The 18,775-nt window shown below is 46.1% G+C and overlaps 1 protein-coding gene across 7 annotated transcripts in view; it reads left to right on the top strand.

Annotated features, from left to right (window-relative positions):
* LOC116947471 (FERM domain-containing protein 4A-like) overlaps positions 1-18,775 on the top strand; it is a 267,383-nt gene that overhangs the window by 181,917 nt on the left and 66,691 nt on the right. For all 7 annotated transcript variants that reach the window (XM_076070623.1, XM_032963258.2, XM_032963259.2 and 4 more), the window contains exon 7: positions 1,548-1,570. In XM_076070623.1, the coding sequence (XP_075926738.1) occupies positions 1,548-1,570 (23 nt within the window). The remainder of the gene's footprint in view (positions 1-1,547; positions 1,571-18,775) is intronic.

Raw genomic sequence — 18,775 nt, 5'->3', positions numbered from 1 at the left:
CACAAGGTGGTGCACTTTAATGAAAAAGGTTGTCGAATAAATGGTGTCAGCCCGTGTGCGTGCATGCCCACGGCACGCAACAGCATTGCTGAAACGAGCACCCATGCCTCTCATTTCTCTACCTTGATTTGCTGCCAAATGGGATCTAATTCACTCGTCAATGGCAAACTCTGCTCAGCCACTGTATCTTCTTCCTCCCTTAGCATTGCTTCAATTTGGAACTCCCCCCCCCTTCCATTTCCTATATTTTCAAATTCCTATAACCCCCTCTCAGTTCACGTAACGCACCGTTTTTTTCTGCTGTACATTCGTCCGTGGTCTCTGTTGCCGGCTTTGGAACTCCATCCCGTCTTCCCCTAATCCCAAGCTCCGAAGACTTCACTTAATTCAATAACCAACTTAACTTCTATTTTACTCTTTGTACTATCATTATTTCTCTTAGTTGCAGGCAGCTGGGGGTAGGGGGGGGGGGTGCTATGCTTAGCATCCAAGATTTAAGAAATAAGTAGGCACGGCGGCGAGGTTCAGGCGATGGCCATTTGAGGTGCGTGACCGATTGTTTCTGCACCGGTTGCTCGACATCATCACGCCGCTCAACCGCAGGGACTTGCCGTGTCTGCGCGTTCATTCCAAACCCACGCACCTTCCTTCCCTCCCTCCCACAAACGGCGCCTTTCTCCGCGGAATACCCAGGACCAAGTTGGGGGGGGGGGGGGGTGGTCACATGACCGCGGACATGGTTGCTGTGGAACATTGATTCCTTGGGTCCTGAGGCAGCGAAGAGATTTTCTTCATGCAATGGATACTCGTGGCCAGATGAACGCTGGGGCTTTAGGGGCTGCAGCCGGTATCCTCAGATTTTTAGGGACCCCCGCCCTAAAACAAATATATCCCGGTATACTGCGGTATAATGGTTGAAACACAATGCTGCTGCAATCCTATAGGCAATTTGGTCATTAAAGTCCGAGTATAATTATCCGTATTGCAACCAGTTGTGTGGAAAATATAGTTTTGATTTAGCTTGAAATGTAGATTCTTTTTTTTGCACGTAAAAAAGAACTGGAATTGAAATAATAACACAAGGTAAGTAGCAATGAGGTGTTTGGCATTGGGCACGGGATTGGGAAGGGGGTGCTGGTTCAACAGTCGAGGGAAGGAGTTCATAAACAGAGGGCCACTCTTATCAGCCCCGACAATCCAACCGGACTTCATCTGACCCACGCGTATACCGCAGACGTTTGAAAAGGTACCGCGCTACGTTTAAGTGGGGTTTAAAACAAAACGCGGCCACCTACGCTTATTTCCCACCGAAGCTCGTGTCTGAGAATGCAGCTTTTAAATGCCAGGCTTCCTAAAGCGAATAACAAAAATAAACCCTTCTTTGCCGCGTTCACGAGAATGATGTGATTTTTAAAACCAACCGCAAGAAATGAAACAAAAACAACGTTGTGTTGTTTTTAGCAAAATAACAGAAAATAAAATAATAAACCACGATTTGAAAAGCGTGACATTTAAAATGTTCCTCTCTTTTTTCCCCCCTTCTGCAGGAGGCCAATGGAGATTATACGAGGTAAGGCTCTATTTTTGGCTTAAAATGCCATTGCCATCTTTATGCATTGTTTGTGCTGTGCAAGTTTTGTGTCTGGATTTTCATATTTGCTCCTGCACCGCAACATAGATGGGTTACAGATGACTTCGCATCGTGTTGCCATCAGTAATAACAATAATAATGTCAGTTCACTGCTGGATGGAAGCCTCCCCTCACAATGTGTCGACCATAGATGCTTGACCATCCCTCACTTGTGAAGGAGGTGGGGAGTGCGGCTGTCATGGTTGGGTCACCGTGTTCCTAGAGCAGTTCAGATATGTACGTGTGTGTACGGACGTTGAACTTCTTTTGCACCTTACGTAACCAGCCGTGCTGATCGGAGATATTGTTTTATGTAACTGTACACTTGACAAACCTTTTTTTTTAAACTCTTCATACGCGAGAAAAGTTAGTCGCTTGGCATGCCGCGTACGGTGGGGTGAAGTGTGGGCAATTCCACCTCCTCCAAGACGTTTGGCAAGTACGGAAGAGTAGGCCAAATGCCATTTGCAGAGGAGGCTCTCTAGGCCTACCACTAGAGGAGGCTGTTCCACCAACAGTGGCTTGTTGAGCAACATATTGCAGGACTGCACCTTTACCGACTGCTCAGGACTGTTTAGCGTTCTGTTTCTCGCACATTGATTTTGAAAATGTACCTGCCGGATTGATCCTCCGAGATGCCGTCAACCGTTCTGTTTGCTGCGGATGTTCCCATCCCGCTGGGGAAAGACTTTGACTTCCCTTATTTTGTTTTGGAATGTTTATCTAAAGAGGGAGAATTTACTTGGACTGCGGTAGAGTGAGCTTGGGGGGGGGGGGTCCTACCTTGTCTCCCTGCTGAGGCACAATCAACATTTCCTGCAGTGTCTGGTTTTTGTTGTTGACGTCTCACAATGAGCTCCCCAATCCCCCACGGTCTGATCCATCCAAAATCTAAGCACACATAGGTGTGGCTGGGACCATCCATGACAACACTGCAGGAGCGACACGCACACACGCATGCTATGCTTTGTTTTGACTGCATGACTGCAGTGTGAGCAGAGTCATAATCGTTCTGATGTGCCGCAGCTCACGTTTACGTATTTCTTTCGCACCGTACGTAGCCAACCACGCAAATGTGTGTGTTAAGCAACTGCACACCCACGTGTGCATGACTCATATTTCGTGTTGGCGTGCTTGTGCCGGACCTGAAATGATCCGATCCTTAGCTGGGCCGAAGCCGATTTGGGTTTCCCCAACTGCGATTGCCACCTCTGTGATTCAAAAAGAGAGTGGACGGGAAGAATAAGATCTCACGAAACTAGAAAGAGGGAACTACATGTGAATGCTTCGTCTCGAGCGATGCACTGTTACACGACTGACATAAATCTGGACTTTGAATGGTCCTCGGGAAGACGTAATAGACTAATCCGCACAGCTACCTCGACAAAAGGATGAGTCTGGGAAAGCCAGCAAAGGTAGCAAACCGTAGTCCTCACGAACCCAGTGGCTTTCTTCCCTTCTCGTCCGCGCGCCCCATCCGTCCTGCACCCCCCAAACACCCCCACCCCCCCCCCGCACTCTCCCTCCCCACTCCCTGCCGCAGCCTTCCACAAGCTACGCGGTCGGGTAGGTTATCTGGAACGAACCCCTCCGTGTTTGCATGCAGTTGAACGTAATACGCGTAATAAGAAGCACTAAAGGTGATGCGTAGGCAGAAAGAGGCACAATTGTGACCATTGAATCGGTCCCTCCACTGTGCCTTGCTGCGTCTATCGTGCACACGGCCGTGTTTCATTCCACCGACTCCACATATCAAAGACTTTTTTGGTCCACGTTATTTTAGACGGCAGAGGGTACAATGAGACGACCGTTGTCCGGAATGTGTTCATCCGCTGAGGTTCGGCGAGTTGAAGTTAAACTCTGCTGGTTTCGGAATCTCCTGCTGTGGTGTTTTAATGCTACAGCTCCCCCCCCCCAGCCTGGTGGAAGAGGCAGTTGACGTCACGGTGCACATTTCAACCCCTTTGAATGCCGTGACCTTTCGTGGAATTGGCCCCCCAAGCTAAACAGGTAGCACGGTTGAAAAAAGGCAACTTGTGCCCTTACCGGGGCCCTCCAGGCAGTGACGTAGCTGGCGAGCGTGCAGGCGGTGCAACTGTACCGGGTCCCATGGGCCGGGAGGGGGCTTAGGTGCCGGGCAACGAAGAGGGGGAGGCCGGGAGCCCACGCAGTTCGATTTGCTTTGGGCACCAGGGCTGTGCCAACCACAGCGACGCCGCTGCCCCTGTGGGCAACAGACGTCTCCCAATGGTCGTAATTGCGAGACATCAACACAGAAGTGGGGGGGGGGGTCCTATAACGTGGGCACTTAAAAAAACACATTTCACGATGCAGTCAAAAGTCCCGGAAAGTACACTATCGAACAAAAATCGCTCTGAAATGTGCCCGATCTTGTCACATTTCGACAGTGAAGCAGGCATGGTACTTGAACGTGAGCCTGTCTGGTGATGCCAGTTTTGTGGTAAGCTTTGGCCGTGAGGTGGCCAGGTGATCACTGTACAGCAACGGATTTCTGAATCTGCGTGGAGCTTTGAGTGTTCACCCTCAAATGTGTGGGCTTTCTCGAAGTACTGTACAGTACTCTGGCTTCCTCCCACGTGAATTCAAACAATGATTCATAAAAGTTGGCCAAACATCTCAATCCAGGATGCTCCTGAAAAAAAGGGTCTTGCGCGAGGCTTTTCCTGGACAAATGATGGCCATTGTATTTTCTTTTTGCTCGGTGTGAATGACAAGTGAGTCGAGGGGAGGGGGAGAGGGCAGCTGGTCAGTAAAGAGCGGTGGGGTTTGATGGGTGAAGTGATGGCGCAGAGATAAGGAGAACACTTTGCCACCCTCTGGGTCAATGTGTCAACGGGCGCATTGGGGTGGCATAATCCACAAGGGGCAGTTGTGGATTCCATAAATCACCATTAAACTTTGTGGACTCTCCCAAGCTGTATAATTGTCAGTTCAAGCCTTAGCACGTGCTCATTCGTATTGAGCTCAGGCTAGGATTACATTAACGTACGGCCCGCCAACAATAAAGTTGGATTTCAAAGTCCCATGAGTTTTTTTCTGTTGGGGAGGGGATAGGGGGGGGGGGCCTCTTCTGCATCACATCGCGTCTCCCATGAAATCCGATGCCGTGACATAAACACGGGTTCCACATAAAATGCCATGGCGAAGCAGAATAAAAGCTATTACGGCGCACGGTTAAACGAAGATGTTCTTGGCTCTTTCAAGAGATGGCACGGATTACAAAATAAAACATTGGCTGGATGCCTGCGTGATTGTCGGCTCGGTGAAGCTTCGTTAAATGCCCCTCTACCCTATCATAGAAGAACCGGTTCTGACGTCACTTGAGCATGTAGTCGCTGTCATTTACAAGAGGCCTTGCTTTTTAAATGTGCTCAAAGTACCACTGACTGTTGAATAAGTGTATAGTCATTACCTCTCTGACCTTTGTACGATGTTGTTTAGTTAATTTGGTTCAGTTTACGAGCTATTTTTAATACTAGCCACTTGATATTTAATTTATTTAGGTGTACTTATTTAAATCTACTTGTATGTATTTTATGTGTGTGTAGTTATTTCATGGGTTTGATTTATATATGGGTATCATGCTTGCCCTTCCCCAAGCTTCCATTGATTGTCACAATTCAGCTGCAGGGTTTGATTCAGGAATTAGAATTTCGTTTTTACATTGTAGTGAATGCAGTGGCCGCTGAGTAGCAGGAAAGGTCGCACGAACTCATCGCAGTATATACAACATATTTGAATGGAGGAAAAAGCCCCATAATTTAGCAATTCGATGCACTTGTCATGAGATAAAGAATGGATGTTGATTGCCGCATCATTGCACCCCGTGGTGTTTTTTTGGCATCGGCGTTTCAATTTCCTTGCCTGTAGTGACTGCGGGCGCAGGGCAGCTGGTGAGAGTGTCAGTGGGTCCAGTGGACCGATTCCACTCGGGATTAATCCGTCCCATCTGTGCGAAGCCGCTTTGGTCCAGCGAGCAGCTTTGTGGCTGGCACGTTTGCCATCCTTGGCTCCTTTTTCGTCAACAAGTGCACACCGCCTTCCTGCATCATCTGTCCAAGGACTTTGCGTTCGTGCCTACCCCCACACTGATCGCAGTGCAAACGGTGCTCCATTCTGTCACCGCACGTATAAATAAAAAATAATGTTTCAGTCCCATCGGTCTATTGGCTTTCCAGACCAATATTATCCAGCAGCGTGTTGTTTCAGCCAGCAAACTCTGGACCGGTTTTGTCCTTCCGAGCCTCATCAGCAGAGTCAGGCTTGTTAAACAGATGTTGGTGGGTCACCAGACATTGTAAGTGTAGACGAAGTTGGGCTTATATTTTACCTTACTCAAAATGGTCCCTTGCAACATAATGATCTTGCATACAAGTTCAAGCAGTGGTGGCAGAGCAAATATTTGAGCTCAGAACAAGGGCACTGCCTATCCCTGAAAATGCTGCCTCCTTTTATTTCCAACAGCTGAGGCCCACTGAGCTCTACATGACTGTTTCAGAAGCGATCTGGCCACAAATGATAGCCCAAGGATGTGGCTTATCGTGCGGAATGAAATTTCAGCCAAATACTCTTTAACGCACGTTGCTGAATGTGGAGGGGAAAAGACCGGAGGAGCCGGAGAAAAATGCACGCAACCACGGGGTGACCATGCTAATGCTGTCATCAAAATAAAGGTCCCCCAGCATTAAGTAAACACGGAACACGGTCTACCTTGTTACTAATCAGCCAGCAGCTTCTCGACTGGCGGGTTTAACAACACATTTATGTTTTACGTGATCTAACCCAAAAAAAAACCTCCTATGAATAATATCGGTCGCCAAAGCGAACTACATGTTATAAATAGCTGTGGAGTGTTGAATGATGTTCAGTGCAGGGCCACCGGTGCCTTTAACCATCGAGCGTGCAGGCGGTCCAACGACCAACCGGGGACTCGCGGGCCTTGAGGGCCACGACGTTCTGGGCTACGAAGAGGGGGGGTGGGAATCAGACAGGAGGGCCCATTGAATCTTGCACCAAGGACGATGCCACCCACGCCACGCCGCTGAGCATGCATGTATGATGTCATGCGAGGACCGATCATTAGGTATCAACAGGCTGAATGTCTGAATGAATGCACGTACTCTTAAAATCGTGTCGGTGTTTTGCGATGGCTCTGAAAAAAGACAAGTCAAGTATATTTGATTAGGTGACAACTCTACGTATGCAAGCTGAGCTTCTAATCGTCGGTGCGGGGGAAGGACAACAAACTAAACACAGTAAGCAGTTCTAAAGAAATTAGTTTTTAATCTGGAATTGAAAGTGCGTAGCCCCGGCGGCTTTATAAAATCTGGAGGAAGAACGTTCCAGACGGCCGCAGAAGCGTGTCTGAAAACGCGCGATGCGGTGACCACCGTCTTTGATATACCACCTCTCGATCGTCCCTGCTGTCTGAACACCGCCACACAATGTCTCTTCCTGCTGCCACTGGGTTCATTCAACATTTTTTTTTCTTAACAAACGGCCTCTACTTATACCCACCCATATTTAACGAGAAAAGCAAAACACCCCCCTTTCGTGGCCTGTAATAACAAATAGGTCAGTGGGCCAATTTTGAGCAAACCAAGAAGAAAAATGTCAGCGAGCGGCCTCTTTAAACAAACAAACAAAAAAACTCCACTTCCATAAGAGGTCTCCCAAGTTGTCCAAACGAGTCGAGTGCTGAACACGCAGCAACAAAAGTCTCAAATCCCCCACCTCTTTTTTTTGGTCGGAGTTTTGTGTTGTGTTTTTTTTTCATGAGAAAACTGCTTGAAAGATCTTGTCATTTGTCACAGACAGAAAGCAAAATAGAAATGTTTTTTTTTTTATGGGAATTTATACAGAGCACCTAAATATCCTGCAGTTTCCCTCTGGAGCAAAAAGCCTTGCTTGGAAAAGCACGCCAATGGGGACACATTTATTTATTTGATATTCTCTTTTATATGGGAGGAAGTAAAAAATCCAGGCCAAGAATAACTTGATTCTTGACTCAGAAGGCACCATGTCCCACGTGTGGCCTCAAGCATTGAAAAGGGGGGAGGGGGGGGGAAGCACCCCACACCATTGTGAACGTCCCGCGTTAGCAGAACCATTTTCTCGTCCGCCAGTAAATCTGAGCGTATTGTGTGTCAACCTGCGTTCTGGGTCGGAACGCGTCCGCGCAGCGCAGCGAGAGTGGAAGAGCGGAGGTATTGAGGAGCGGCTAAAAATTCGAGTCAAATCAAATCGTCACAGTTGGACGTTTGGTATTGGCGTCACTTCCTGCGGCGCGAGAACTTGTCGCGAAGGTGCTGTATGATTCACAGACGTAGTCTGCGGTAGTTTTTCACTGTCGAGGGCCGTGGTTGCTATGCGGCGTTAAACAATTACTGTCGGTAAATTTGCGAGGTTTTTTTTTAATTTGGCAACTTAAGACCGTCGTGACTCCAGCGCACGCGGCCCCGGTCTCGTTCGAATGATGTCGCGGGGATCTCGAACGTCCACTGTGAAAGCAGATGGTGGCGCATTTTTGTTGGGTTACTGCACCTGCAGTATTAACCGCAATGAACTTTGCTTAGCATCTCCAAAATGATAAGAATTCCCATGGATTCATTGGCTTTCGCACTTCGAGTTTTTTTTATGTTACTCATCACTTGAGATCTCGCTCTCAGCAACAGGTGCAACGGACAGAGATCTGTGAGGGTCAAGCAGATGGTGTTGGGTGGGTGCCAGGGGGTGAGGTCGTACTTAAACAGGCATTGAGAGCAATGCTGTAAGGAACAATGCTTGGGAAGGTTTATGCTTTTGGCAAATTGCACACGGTGTTTTTTTTCTTGTTTGACAATGTGCATGCGTATGTTGAACTTCTTTCACACCATACTCAGCCAACTGTGCTAATCGGAGGTGCGGTGGAAGGACAACAAACTCACCACAAAAAGCAGTTTTAGAGAAATTCGTTTTCAGTGTACATGTAAAAGTGCATAGCTCCAGTGGTTTCCCAATATCGGAAGGAAGAGAGCGTTCCAGACGGCCGCAGAAGCGCATCTGAAAGCGTGCGATGCGGTGACCGTCTTTGTTCGATGGTTAGCCAGAAGCCGCTGCGAATATTGTGACAAAGGTAAATCATTTATTGCTTTGCTGAATATTTACAGCCCTTTACTTTATGAAGGCCTTCCCACATCGTGTTGGGCATGAAGGATTATTTCACCATACTTCACCACACTCATCAGTGTAGCTTTGGGAAAGTGCCCAGGCCAGGTTCAGTCACCGCTCGCCACTGATTATTTATAGTCATGGTAGAGAATAAAACTCGATTAACAAAGTTTCTAGCACCATGCACTAACCCTTATACCACCGTTCCCCCCCCCCCACCCCCGTATTTGTATAATTTAATGTATATGGCATTCATATTCCCGGTTTTTTTAGGGGTTTTTTCGCTATATAACCGTCTGTGTGGAACAAAGACACGTTTGCAAAAATATTTTTAAAATTACATGATTTGTGTTTTTAAAGGCTTAACGGAGTGACTTGATGAACATTGAGCAATGTACCACACACACATTTTTATTAATTTAAAATGTGTTCCTAAATGAGCAGTTTTCACAAGTGTGGGTTGACTGTTATTTTATTTGTTTGATCTTTGTAATGTATCTTTGAACAAGGCATGCATATAAATCTAATTAAAGCCTTCTAATTGTGTATTGAATTCATACGTGGAATGCATGGAATTGCATTAGCAGTTTAATATCTGGATTATAAATAGTTCAGTGCAGTTTTATTAATTCTGCGCCAAAATTATTTATTACCGCGTGCGGTATGAAATCTATTGTATACTCGTACAAAACGTGTAAACTGCACATACTAAATACATTTTTGTTACGCTACATCCTCTATAAAGTCTTTTTTTTGCATTCCTTGACAGAAAACTATAAAGTTCATGTATTTATTTTATTGTTTCCCTTCTACGTGACTTTACCGAAAGAACCAAGAATATGAATCCCTGCAGTCACGAAAGCTTTAAATCAAACTATAAAGTTCATGTTTGTGTTTTAGCGACGCATTGCAGCAGACTGCAGGAAGAACCTTCGAGGAAGGAACAAAGCGAAGCAAGAACCGTCAGCTTAATTATCGTTGAAGTTTTTTTTGGTTGAAAGAATAACACATCTCTTACCGCTGCATCAAGTTCGTATTTCCGTCGGTGGTCTCCCAAGACAAGGGTGTCAATACACACAAAAAAATGAATTGTAACTCAGACCGACGCGCGAGACAGCAAAGCAAACATTTATAAAAACTTCATTAGTTTTTATTTTGTTAGGTTTTTTTTTTGTAATTCACACTTATTTTTAAAAATGTCTCGCTTCAACCAAATGTGTTCTTGAATGCATTTGATACCTCGCTGTGCATTATCATTATTATTGTGTAGTTTATATTTTTTAAAAAGGACTTTGTGATGTGTGTCATGGCCACTTCAATCCACCCTGGATTATTGCTCGTGGCATGTAGACATTTTAAGGGAAAGTTGGCCCAGATATAAAAAAAAATGTTTTACTAATTCCATTATAGAGCAAAGTGTGTGTTGGAACTTCAGTGAGTCGAGCAAAAATCTTGCCGTAAAACCCTACACGGTTAGGGTGGATGGGGTAAGGGGGGGGGTGGAAAAATTGTGGACCGGCCGAGTACTCACACGGACTTATTGTAAATAAATACCAGTCAGTACCACACATAGGTCTTCCTCGTGCTCCGTGTGTCGGGTTATTCGAAAGATGAGCGTTATCAGCGACGTCACATTCTGTTGTGTGTGACCTTGTTTTTGTTCTCTATTCACCTCAATCACATTACTGTAGAGTACTTTGGGAGGAGCGGTGGCAAAGTGGTTAGCGCACTGCTCTGTGAACCTGGTGACTTGAGTTTGAGTCCCGGCCAAAGCTGATGTCGCTGACGGGGGGGGGGGGGGGGGGTGCCTGAACGTGTCCTGGGTACTTTCCCCCACCTCATCAAACCTGCACTCACCAGAATGGTGAAGTATGGTCAAACAATTCATCTCACCAACATGGCGTGGGAAGGCCATGGAGGAGGCCTCGATCCTTTTACCAAAAAGTGGAAGCCAGGACCAGTTCAGATGTGATGAAGAGAGGTCGCCCATGCTACTGCACGCTTGGTCTGCAACTCCTTTCCTCCAGGCATCCGTCCTGTCGACTCCCTGCCACTGTTTAAGCCTTTCCCATTCTGACGACGTACGACGTCATCGGAACGGAATCTGAAGCAAAAGGCCCTGCGGGGGAGGGCGTGTGGCGCAGCTTGGCGCCAGCCATCATAGAGTGAGGTCGTGTCGCCACGATTCTTTGCGGTGAGTGACAATGTCTTTGAAAGCAGCGGAGCTACGACTCTCTAAATAAAATTAACGGTAACTGGTTGCGCATTCCGAGATTCAGCGGCGAACGGGCCACCCACCCTGCAACTTGCAGACATCTCGGAATGGGAAAGGGTTTAGGTCCGGCCTTAAAATCATTCCCCTTCCCCTGCTTATTAGGTATTGCCTCTCTCAGTACAGAAACAGTGAGCATTTTTATGGTGTCTTGAGATGTGGTTGCATTTATATGCCATATTACACCAAATGGTACTGAAAATCGTAGCTGCATTTGCCACTGTTGTTTTCCATGGTGGGAGATTGAACTCCGATCCGCTGTCTTCTTAGTGCAGTACACCCAAGATGGTGCAACCGTTTCACCACAGAATAATAGTGTACTCTACTGTTAAAAAAGCAGTGTTTAGTGACAACAGTATCCTTTAATTCTTACAATGTATTTTCAAAAGGGGGGAATTTTTTTTTGGCTCGGGTTATTCACGGCTCACTTGCCACAGTCTTGTGATGGCACCCAAATATATATTTTTACAATATTCCCTTTGTGTCGTTTCAATGAAGGTCTTAGTGGAGGGGTGGGTGGGGGGGGGTGGGGTGAAGAAATCAAATTATTTCAAGGAAGTGACTGCAAAAAAAACTAGATTTTGCTCAGTAAAGCTGTCGTTTCTGTGATCTCGAAGGCTGTAAGAGATGAATTGGCTTTTCGTGCTGTCAGATTTGGGGGGGGAAAAAAACTTACTAAGAGCCATTTTTTTCTATAAAATGTTTGAGTTTTAATAGAAGGAAAGGCAGAAAAAAAACGTCCTGCCTAAATCATGGAAAGCTTCCTTCTGGTCATTGTTAATTGTTTTAAAAGATGATGGCAGCATACCACTCTGTCTTTGATAGTTGACCTCTGACCTGCAGCCATGGACCATTCCAATAAAAAAGGTTATTTATCTGCTTCGAGGCGGCAGGTAACGTAACGCAGAGGTCATGACCCTGAGCATGCATTCTGTTATCCTAGACATAGGCCAAGGCTTCAGGGGAAGTCTTGAATTACAAATGACAATCGTAATTGAGGTAAATAACCACACGATCTTTTGGAAAAGGTTACTTTTAGGTTTTTTTACAATCTTTTAAAGCTGCTAGTACTGCATTCATAATTATGAACTACTTTTGAAGCTTTTTTTTATTTCTTACGTAACTTATAAAATGCTAACTTTTACAAGAGCATTATTAAGCTCAAATGTTGGCCCTGAAGGGAAATTGCCTTGTAGGCCCAGGTTCAGAGTTCATACTGTCACCCAGTGTGCTCTAGGGATAGGGTTGGCACCTCTGAAATACAATAACATTAGACATCATGGGAGGAATAATATCTCAGAGCTACCTGTAAATGCATTTTATTGAGTCGTGTACTGTTACACAAGTGATAAAAACCAGGACTTATAATGTCCTTGGAAAGACTTAAATATATAATGGACAGCCACCTCAAAAATGATGATGATCCTGGAAAAACAGGACAGCTGGCAACCCTAAGAAGGGACCTTGCAGAATGTCGGTGTGCTATTGTTTTGGGAGATTGTCTACAGAGTTATCTCGGTCACTAACAGGCATTAAAAATCTTGCAACCCTCTTTGCAAAAATTGGCCGTCGTCAAATTGCGCATGGTGTCAGGGCAGGAGCCAACAGATTTTGGCAGTGAGACGAGCTCAAGTTAATTAAATTTTGTTCATTTTTGGAGTTGAAAGTGGGTTATTTGGCAGATTTTAATTCAGGTAAATGTGTAAAGCAACGTGTTGCCTTTTTTTCCTTCTCTCAGTTACTCCAAAACTAAATTTTCTTAAGTAATTATGTGCCTCTGCTGGATTCTTTCGGCCCTATTCATGACCAAATAATTGCGTCGCAGCAGCAGTGAGAAACAACTCCATAAAAGGGTCCTTGAAATAAGTATCCTGCTGTGCTACCACTGCGTGGTCTAGCAGCAGATCATTAAATGAAATAAGGGAGTGAAAGAATGAATGAGAGCGTGACACAGAGAGCCAGAGAATGAGTGTATACGAACTCTGAGAGAATGAGTATGAGCAAGAAAAAATACTATTGAGTGAGCGAGCACGCAGGCAGATGTATGGGTGCATGGATGGTTAAATATTTGAGTGAGGAAATATGTGAGTGAGCAATCGAGAGATTGAATGGCAGGACGGATAGGTGCATGTGAGTGAGCGATTAAACGGCTGTGCGAGCGAGGAAGAGGGGGGAGACGGAGTGGACCTTCAGAAAACGCATTTGTCAAAAGGGATTTACGTGAAATGGAAATAAAGACATAGATGTATGCGATGTGAGTTCTGTTCATACGTGCGTGCGCGTGCGCGTGCGCTTCCCGAGTGGAGGGTGCCGGATGGACACCGGGCTGTTGAGCTTCTTCCTGTATGACACCAGCGCGCAGGGGTGTTGCTGCCTCACCGCAGGGAGCCTCGCGTCTTAAGAGAGGGGGGCCCCCACATTCGACACGCGGGGAAGTGTTAGCGTCATGCCGTAGATCACGAATTTATCACACTATTAAAACCGAGGTGAATCTTACACGGTGGGTCCTTGAGGAATGTCGATGGTAATAAAAAAACATGAAGGGACTGAATTTGAAATGGTGCACAAGCACACGCATAAAAACACACATTCAGCATTATCACTACATTTTAACAGAGAAATCTACACTAATCAGAAATGACCCTTCTCAGAGTAGACAGTTTTAGGCCATTATTATATGTTTCTGTTATAAGGGAGTATTAATGATCGACGTTATGATAATTTATTTTGTGTCTGTAGCAGTAATCCCTACATTGCATCATGAACACAAGACAGTTTACACCTGAAACAACTTTTCAAAATACGCATAAAAAAACGTGTCCAATGTTTGCACCTTTGGCATACTCGTGTGGAACAGCGGTGGCGTATCTGTCGATTGTGCGGGTGGTTCAACTGTGCTGCGGCCCACAAGGAGGAAGGGCCCTGACACTAGGCTACAGAGAAGGTGGAAGTTTTACATGGGAGCCCCAATTAATTTCTTGAAAAAGGGCCCATGTCTGTTTTAACTAAACTGTAAACTAAACTTAAAAAATATATATTTTACCAGAAAGGGTTCGCTGAGCTTGGGCAGCTGTTTTTCAGACGCGACCTGGCCACAAATAGCTTAACGAAAGTGGCTTACCATGTCGAAGTTTATCGCAGCCAAATAATCTAAACGAAGGCTTCTGAATGAGAAGGGAAAAACCGGAGGATCCGGAGAAAAATTCACGACCACGATGAGAGCAAACAAACTCCAAATACACAGCAGCAGACGTCAGAGTTGGGATCGAATGCACGACATCTTGTATACCATACGAGGTAGTTAACATCTCGCCACAGTGGAGCGGGAATGGGAACGATTTAACCACTCGAGCGATTTGATGATTTGTATAAATTCAGGGCCGCGATTAAATTTAAGAAAAAACATTTTTATTTCACTCTTTTGTTCGTGTTATTACTCGTTGTTTGTTTATTTTGTACAGTTTGATTCACTCCATCAGCCGAAATGTAACATGAGCATGCGATTTTCATAATTTTACATTATTTTACATTATTGATCATCACACACATTATGCAATGCATGTGCAGTGAGCGTCAGATTCAAATTCATATGATGATTCAATTAGTTATTATATGCTGTACAAAATGTGGAAATATAGCTATTGAGATTCATGGAATACATTTGAATGGACATCACAGCCCTAGTGTCACGCCACTGCCGAATGAGGGCGTGCCTACGGCATGTGGGTCGTGGAGATTATTTTTACCATACTTTGCCGCGGTGATCGGCGTGGATTTGCGACGGTGGGTAGCACAGAAGTAAATGACGACGTGGGATTGTGTATGCACTCCCTTTTGCTTTCCTGTAATGTAACTCCAGAATCAATCGTGCAGGAGCTTTGGTCCCGCACCTACGATTGACGCGGTGGGCTACGTACGGTGCGAAAGAAGTTCCTGCATACACGCGTACATACCAAGTTCCACGTACATCACGTATGCGAATACAATGCAAAGTAATGCGGTGACTAGGGCCGTCACACGGTTGCTCTCTGCAGAGGGCCCCAGAAGTCAAACACCACCTGTGCCCCAATGAGACTCGCAGACACGTTTTTAGGTCAGTGTTGCTTAGGGGAAAGTCATCTGTCAGTCGATTGTCTCAAACCCATTCAGCAATAATGCACTCGCGGCAATGGGGAGGACATCGTCTGAAAGAGGTTCAGATGTTAAGTTTAAGGATAAGGCTCAAACTACCAGACTGACTCTTTCATCTCATCCACACTGAGTTCAACCACTACACTGCTTGGTCAAAAACACTTCTGTTTATCATGGGCCCTGTCTTCCAGTATCAAAGTACAGTGGTACCCCGGAGATCGAACTTAATTCGCTCCAGAAGGCCATTCGAACACCGATTTGTTCGAACACTGAATTAATTTTACCCATCAGAATTAATGTAAATGACATGAATTGGTTCCAGACACAAGACATCTCTGATTATAAAGCATTTTTACACGAAGTTTACGGTAATTACACGCATAAAATCATCCAAAAAAAACCAAGAAACACAAAAAAATACATAGAATAAATGAATAAATATATGGAATTAATGAAATAAATGAACATTGAACTTCACTTTACCTGTAGTAAGGAGAGTTGATGGCTTGAGTGGAAGGTGGTGACGAGGAGGAGGTGGGAAAACCTTTGTCTGGGCAAGCGTCGTGCACGCTGCTGGCCATCAGCGTCTCAGCCGTGTACAGGTTCTTTCAAGTCGCGATTGCCCTGTTCGACCTCCGAATTTCGTTCGGTTTCCGGGGCAAAAAATGTTCGGAAATATCGTTAGAACTTGTAGATTTGTTCGAGTTTTGGTGCGTTTTGATCTCTATGTAAAATAAGAACAGGTGTTAACATTTTGATTTAAAGCTTTCGTGACTGCAGGGATTCATATTCTTGGTTCTTTCGGTAAAGTCACGTAGAAGGGAAACAATAAAATAATCAAAATATAAAACAATAAAATTCTCACGACGTTTCGACTGCAACACAAGCAATCATCATTAGGTGTGAAAACCACAGCAAGAGAATTTCAAATTTTATTGTTGTGTTTTTTACACCTGATGATGATTGCTTGTGTTGCAGTCGAAACGTCGTGAGAATTTTATTGTTTTATATTTTTATTATACTGGTAGGAACGAAGTTGTAAACTGAGTGTACCAGCCTGCAATAGATTAATGTGTCCGTCCATCCGTCCGTCCGTCCCCTTTCAATACTTTAACGAAGTGAAACCTCGTGCTGTTGGGTGTAAAATCAGCAATAGACAGCGCAGAGACTTGATATGTCTTATTGCACCCAACATTTGGAAGTAACAATGTTATAAAATTGCGCAAAATTCCAATGTTCCTACCAGCCCACCCTGCAGGGACCTGTTTTTATTGTTTCCCTTCTACGTGACTTGACCGAAAGAACCAAGTATAGGTGTTAACATGTTCAAACACCAAACTGATGTAGGCCGATCAGTTTCAAAGACAATGCATGTACTACCAGAGAAAGTTTGTTTGCATGTTCTCACCACAAACATTGCGTGTGGTTAATGCACAGACTTGATGCCTTAACACCTTTTTAACACGTAGGCTTTCGCGACCAATATCCATAATATAGAACAGGATGTTCTGTTAACGTGACAAACCTTACTAATTGGCTGTGTCTGGTGGTGGCGTGTTTATCGACACCTTTATATATTTATGCGATCTAACACAACCAAAAAAAACCCCCGATATTATGGATCTAAACACCACCACCTGTTTAATTTCCAGAAAGGGTAAACCCCCACTCTTATTTTTCACGCTTCTCTTCCACGCTTCTCTTTCTGCTTCTGCACTCGCACTGCTTGGCTGCGGAATTCCTTCTCGTCCGTCGTCTCTTCCCCACCTCCCGAGCTTCTCATGACCTTGCTCAATATTCAAGAAACGTCAAAACACTTTATCCACCGCAACTTCAACAAGGGGGGGGGGGACCGGCGTGCTGCCCGTTGCTGGCCCACTTGGTGCATCGCCTCCGCGGCCGTGATTGAAAGAACAAAACAACAACGACAAACAACGCACACAGAGGAAGCGCGGGCAATGACTGAATCGGCGGCAGGAATAGTTGTGTGTACGTGTGTGTGTGTGTACGTGTGTGTACGTACGTGTGTGTGTGTACGTGTGTGTACGTACGTGTGTGTACGTGCGTGTGTGTGTACGTGTGTGTGTACGTGTGTGTGTCTCACTCCGAATCAGTCGAGCGGCAATATCTTTTCATCGGTTGCGTAACGCTGTGTGGAAGCTACCTGGTCTGTCGCTCCGGACTAAGCTTCAGGTCTTCTCGGCCACAGTCATTCCCTCCCTGGCCTGCCTACGATCCATCCTGGGTTTAACCAGGCTGGATTGTGTGAGGAGCTCACAAATCCTTGAAAGATCTGGGCACGGTCGCATCGGTGAGCTCCTCCGGCAGGCAAGGCTGCATTGGCTGGGTCATGTAGCCCGCATGCCCAGCCACCGCATGCCAAAACAGCTTTTGTTCGGCCGGATCGAGGGGGCTAAACGGGCACGGCACGGGCTAGAGAAGAGATGGAGTGATGTGGTACAGGAGGACGTGGAGCTGAGTCGACTTGCCGATGACTGGTACCAGCGGTGTCAAAATCGGCCTCTGTGGAGGAGGCTCGTGAAGGACGCTACTGGGCAGTTGGAGGCAGTCGCCCTTCAACAACAACGGAGGGCGGAGGAGCGACGCTCACAACAACGAGCAGAGCGCCGGGTGGCTAAAGCACATCAGGTTGGCACAGTAGGAGGCACAGGTGGTGCATCAGCCAGTCATCTCAGTCAGTCGACCCGTGGCACCTGGGTCTGCCCTGTGACCTCCTGCCAGCGGGCGTTCGACACTTCACGTGGCCTCAAGGTGCACATGGCTTGGCACAAGCGTCGTGGTGACGTCACCGCCACTTAGTGGTGAATGGCGGTTGTTGTTGTTGTACGTTTGTGTGTGTGTACGTGTGTGTACGTGTGTGTGTACGTGTGTGTACGTGTGTGTGTACGTGTGTGTATGTGTGTACGTGTGTGTGTGTGTACGTGTGTGTGTGTACGTGTGTGTGTGTACGTGTGTGTGTGTGCGCGCGCTAAACCGTGTTACTACGCAGCCGCTGGTGACATGGACGTTGAACAGAAGCGCTAGGCAATTTGGGGTTCGTGTTATTTCAGTATTTAGGGCTTTAATGATCGATGCCAGAGCACCTCCGATTTGCGTGGCTGGCTACGTACGGTGCGAAAGAAGTTCAACATGGGTACAGGGCAGGCATTGAAGGCGGCAGCAACAGTGAGCGAACACTGCAGCCGTGTTCACTTTGACGAGCACGGCTGAGCACGGCTGAGCACCGGGCTTAATTAAATCCGCATGGTGACGGAAGGCAGCCCCGGCGATGGATGCGGTGTGGGATAGGTCATTCGAGATCGACCCTGTGAGTGTTTTTTTTCACGTCGAAGCATGCAAAGTAAAAAAGGTCCCCCGTATTTGCAAATAGATGCCCCATGTAGACTTTTAGGCTAGTTAGTGAAAGTGATATTGGAGTCCAAAGGAGTGGTGTGGCCAGTACTATGTGCCCGGCCACCTTTGTCCACCCAACGCCGATGTTTACACACCGGACGAAGTACTCACATTTAAGGTTGTCTCGACTCGGGGGAGTCCCAGGACAGGTTCAGATA

The sequence above is a fragment of the Petromyzon marinus genome, chromosome 30, assembly GCF_048934315.1.
Source record: "Petromyzon marinus isolate PM22_M1 ecotype Great Lakes invasive population chromosome 30, UKy_Petmar_22M1.pri1.0, whole genome shotgun sequence".
NCBI lineage: Eukaryota > Metazoa > Chordata > Hyperoartia > Petromyzontiformes > Petromyzontidae > Petromyzon > Petromyzon marinus.
The sequence above is the reverse complement of the archived record's forward strand: the minus strand, read 5'-3'. Positions and strand labels throughout refer to the sequence as shown.